Source organism: Palaemon carinicauda, chromosome 18 (genome assembly GCF_036898095.1).
Source record: "Palaemon carinicauda isolate YSFRI2023 chromosome 18, ASM3689809v2, whole genome shotgun sequence".
Taxonomy (NCBI): Eukaryota; Metazoa; Arthropoda; class Malacostraca; order Decapoda; family Palaemonidae; genus Palaemon; species Palaemon carinicauda.
In genome coordinates this window covers 24295777-24300776 of record NC_090742.1, presented here as the reverse complement: position 1 = coordinate 24300776, position 5000 = coordinate 24295777, and the positions used below count along the sequence as shown (strand labels likewise).

At 37.6% G+C, this 5000-nt stretch overlaps 2 protein-coding genes across 2 annotated transcripts in view; both read right to left on the bottom strand.

Annotated features, from left to right (window-relative positions):
- LOC137658009 (axoneme-associated protein mst101(2)-like) overlaps positions 1 to 3666 on the bottom strand; it is a 3844-nt gene extending 178 nt beyond the window's left edge. The window contains 1 exon segment of the mRNA XM_068392726.1: positions 1 to 3666. This exon segment is cut by the window's left edge and continues 74 nt beyond it. Within this exon segment, the coding sequence (XP_068248827.1) occupies positions 1 to 3666 (3666 nt within the window).
- Positions 1 to 5000, bottom strand: part of ringer (ringmaker) — a 100274-nt gene that overhangs the window by 44572 nt on the left and 50702 nt on the right. The window lies entirely within an intron of this gene.

Below are 5000 nucleotides of genomic sequence, written 5' to 3'. Positions count from 1 at the left end.
CCGTGGACAATACCCTGCAGTAGATAAGTCGTTTCCAATGGACCGGTACTGGATGCGCCTGTGCCCAGCATATCGACCATTGGAGCTGCGACCCAAAGAATGGGCATTGCTCCACTCGTCCGAGTTATCCATACCCTTCGGCTCTATGGTGATATCTTCGTCTGAATGATATTCTTTTTTAGGAGTTGTTCGAACGCGCCTCTTCTTCTTTTTAGGGTAATACAACTTGGCATGGCTCGCTGTCCAGTCATGCGGCGCCAAAGGGTTCTCTTGAAATATGAGTTCGAAGTTTAGTGTGTGTGTATCATTTGGGTCTGTCACTGAAATGGGTGGCAGAGCCGTTGATTGCTCTAATGCTAATTCTTTTTTATCTTTCACAGTATTTGTATTGCCATCACTGTCACTTGTTTTCTTTGCTGTTTTCTTTGGTTTTAAGTTTTTGCCAACGTTCACTTCCGCTTCATTTGAGACATCTGCTCCTAGAGCTTTAGGTATTTTAGATTTTGTAACTTTAACCTTTTTGGCCTTTAATTCTTTTTGAGATCCATTCACAGGTATTTCCCCTTCAGTTTTATCTGCTTTTGCCTCTTGTGGCTCACCTACTCCTTGTCCGTCATGCGTTTTTTCAGTTTTTTCCTCCTTGTACTGTTCTACATTCACTTTTTCTTGTAATCCATCTACTTTTGGGTCAGCTTGCGTATTTTCCTCTTGCTCGGAAGGTTTTTTAACTTTTTCTTTATTTGGAGCTACTTTTGATTTCCTTTTAGATACTTTTGGTTTCTCCTCTTTCTTATCCTCTTTTTCTTTTTCTTTAGAATCTTTTGTTTTTTCGTCTTGAGGTGTCTCCTTGGATGTTTCTGATGTTTCTCCGCTCTCTCCCTTTTGTATTCCCTCTTTACACACTACTGCTATCCTCTCTATCTGCTCTTGTGCTGCTGCTTTAGATTCTTCTGCTGCCTTCTCTTTCTGCTCATCTTGTACTGCCTCTTTAGATTCTTCTGCAGCCCGCTGTCTCTGGTCTTCTTGGGTTGCGTTAATAGAGTCCTCTGCAGCTTCCTCTCTTTCCTTTACTTCAGCTGCCTCTTTTAATTTTTCCGCAGTCGTCTGTCCCTGTTCTTCGTGCACTACCTCGTTAGATACTTCAATTGCCTCCTCTGTCTGTTCTTGCGTAGCCTCTTTAGAATCCTCTTTTGGCTCTTTAGGATCCTCTTTTGTCTCCTCTCTTTGCTCTCCTTGTGCTGTCTCTATAGATTTATCTACAATTGGCCTACTCTCTTTTTCTTGTGTGGTCTCTTTAGATACTTCTTCAGTCTTCCCTCTCTGCTTAGCGTCTGATATATCTTTAGATTCTTTTACAGTGTCTTCTCTCTGTTTGTCTTCTAAAGCCTCTTTGTATTCTTCTGCAGTCTCCTCTTTCTGCTTGTTTTCTGCTTCCTCTTTGGATTCTTTTGCAGTCCCCTCTTTCTTCTTGTTTTCTACCTCCTCTTTAGAATCTTCAACAGTCTCCTTTTTCTGCTTGTTTTCTACTTCCTCTTTAGATTCTTCTACAGTCTCCTGTTTCTGCTTGTTTTCTACTTCCTCTTTAGATTCTTCTACAGTCTCCTGTTTCTGCTTGTTTTCTACTTCCTCTTTAGATTCTTCTACAGTCTCCTCTTTCTGCTTGTTTTCTGCTTCCTCTTTAGATTCTTCTACAGTTTCCTCTTTCTGCTTGTTTTCTGCTTCCTCTTTAGATTCTTCTACAGTTTCCTCTTTCTGCTTGTTTCCTGCTTCCTCTTTAGATTTTTCTACAGTCTCCTCTTTCTGTTTGTTTTCTGCTTCCTCTTTAGATTTTTCTACAGTCTCCTCTTTCTGCTTGTTTTCTGCTTCCTCTTTAGATTCTTCCACAGTGTCCTCTTTCTGCTTGTTTCCTGCTTCCTCTTTAGATTTTTCTACAGTCTCCTCTTTCTGTTTGTTTTCTGCTTCCTCTTTAGATTTTTCTACAGTCTTCTCTTTTTGTTGGTTTTCTGCTTCCTCTTTAGATCCTTCTACAGTCTCCTCTTTCTGTTGGTTTTCTGCTTTCTCTGTAGATTCTTTTGAAGTCTTCCCTTTCTGGTTGTTTTCTACCTCTTTAAATACTTCTGCAGTCTCTTCTCTCTGCTTGTCTTCTGCTGCCTCTTTCAATTCGTCTGCTATCTCATCGTTCCGCTCTTTTTGTGCTTCCTCATTTGATTCTTGTACTGTCTCATCTGTCTGTTCTTTTTCTACCTCTTTGGCTTCTTCTACAGTCTTATCTTCCTGTTCTTTTTGCAGTTCCCCGTTCTGCTTTTGTAGTTCCTCTTTGTGTTTTCCATGCAATTTCGCTTTCTGTTCTTTTTGCAGTTCCCCGTTCTGCTTTTGTAGTTCCTCTTTGTGTTTTCCATGCAATTTCGCTTTCTGTTCTCCCTGCAATTGCTCTTGAGAATCAATTACTTTTACTTCATCTTGGTGTTCTCCATTTTTTACTTCTGGTTTTGAAAGATGTTTAGATTCATTTGTTATTTTTGACACGTGATTTCCTGCTGATTTTGGATATTCTTGTATTTTTGCTGATTTTCTTCTTCTTTGAGACCCTTTTAAACCAGACCTGAAAAGTTTGCGAACTTCTAGTTTCTTTTGAGACTTTTCTGATTTTGTTGATTTGTTACCGTCATCATTATCTGCCTTTTCTTCCACTTTGGTTACTCTAAATCTGCTGTATGATTTCTCATCATAATGGCCTCCTTGTGATTTGCCTCGGAACTTTTTTTTACTTTTAATAGGCTCTGATTTTTCGTGGGGCGTTTTTGGCAAAAGACTTTCTTGTAGTCCCTGTACATCAGTTTTTTCTTGTAGTCCCTCAAAATTGGCTTTTGCATTTAGTCCCTCTACATCTGTTGTTTTTTTTAGTTCCTCTACGTCTGTGGTTTTTTCTATTGCCTCTACATCTGATTTTTCTTGAAATATTTCTTGAGAACCTGTCACAATTTCTTTTCCTTTAACTGCAGTGTCTTTTCCTTCATCTATAGTGTCTTTTCCTACATCTATGGTGTCCTTCCCTACATCTACAGTGTCTTTTCCTTCATCTACATTGTCTTGTCCTTCATCTACATTATCTTTTCCTACATTTACAGTGTCTTTCCCTTCATTTACATTGTCTTTTCCTTCACCTACAGTGTCTTTTCCTTCATCTACAGTGTCTTTTCCTTCACCTACAGTGTCTTTTCCTTCATCTACAGTGTCTTCTCCATTTACTACACGAAGTTCACTTCCAAACACTTCTTTCTTTGCACCCCTTACTACCAGTGACTCGTGTGACCTATAAGCACCTTGTCTATGGCGAGGGCTATGAAGCTTCAGGCCATTAAGTGGTACCCCTTGATCTAGGGATTTACTTTTCGACCTGAAACGGGACCTATGCTTTTGACTCCTATATGGTGACGCTGGAAGTCCTCCTGGTGGAATTGATCCTCGCCTGTTTCTTGGTATATCAGAGGACGCGCTGAGGGAAAAGGTGGACTCGCATGATGGCCTCCTCTGGCGGGTAAGTCGCGTGGCAGGTTTTAAATGTGGCGGGAGGCCGATGTCCGCTTCCTCTCCGTTGTGCTGCCTTCTTCCCACAATGCCACAGATGATTTCTGATCTGAGTGACCTGGCACTACTAGAACTCATAACGTTACTCGCTGCTCGGGAAATCGGACAGGACGCGGCATTGTCGATAGTGTCAGTTTAATTTGTTTGTATTCTTCAATTTTTTTTTTTTTTTCCTTTTTGTAAAATTACTTTTCTACATTCTAGGAGGGTTCACTTTTCACACTGAGTAAATAGGAAATAACATTACAGAGGACGAAATTTTGTTTTAGTAGTCTCCTCTTATCCTTAATATAGTTCACCTCTGGCACAAAACATAGATTCTTTTTTCACTTGAAACTTCTACCTATTGTATTCTTCAATTTTTTTTTCTTTTTTTTTTTGTCTTTTTGTAAAATTACTTTTCTACATTCTAGGAGGGTTCACTTTTCACACTGAGTAAATAGGAAATAACATTACAGAGGACGAAATTTTGTTTTAGTAGTCTCCTCTTATCCTTAATATAGTTCACCTCTTGCACAAAACATAGATTCTTTTTTTCACTTGAAACTTCTACCTATTGTACAAATAGTTGCAAAGTAAAGTTTATATACTTAGGCCATTATGGTTTTAATGAAAGTTCTCATATTTTGGTGATTCGGTGGAAAAAGTCTTTTAAAAACGTTTGGTCAGAGGAAAAATAATGAATAAATATTTTTGTTATATTACTTTTCGTGTGTTTTCTGTCAAGTTTTTTTACCATCGCTCGAATTTGAAACAAGAACGTTTCCGCCCCCTACTGTAAAACTGTAAAAAATATACTCTAAAGATTTGATAATTTATTCGATTGTTTATAATTTTTTCCGCCCCTTACTGTAAAACTGTAAAAAATATACTCTAAAGATTTGATAATTTATTCGATTGTTTTATAATTTTTTCCGCCCCTTACTGTAAAACTGTAAAAAATATACTCTAAAGATTTGATAATGTATTCGTTTTTTTATAATTTATTAGTTCTTATATTCTTTTATTTTTTTATACTCACTATCACAGAAACTTAAATAAAAAAGATTCTAATAATCCAATAACAGCAACCTAATGAGCTATGCACGTTAATTACCTCGAAGTATTATTTTAGGTCATCAAAAAGGTAAACTTTGGAATGTTAATTAACTGAAGGCAAAGGGGAATTCCACCTATGTTTGTCCACTCATTAGTACGTGACACAGGGACTGTAAAAGTCAATAAGATCTCTTCCGTGTTAGGATGCCTTAGAAATACTAACATATATTATATGGATTTTATATCTTTATTTATAAAGATTATTTTATTAGATATTAGTCAAGGTTTCATATTATCGGTTACACATCTAAAATTAGTAAGAGTATAAGCAACATATGTTGGATCTTATACAGAAAATTTCACAGGGCAGCAAC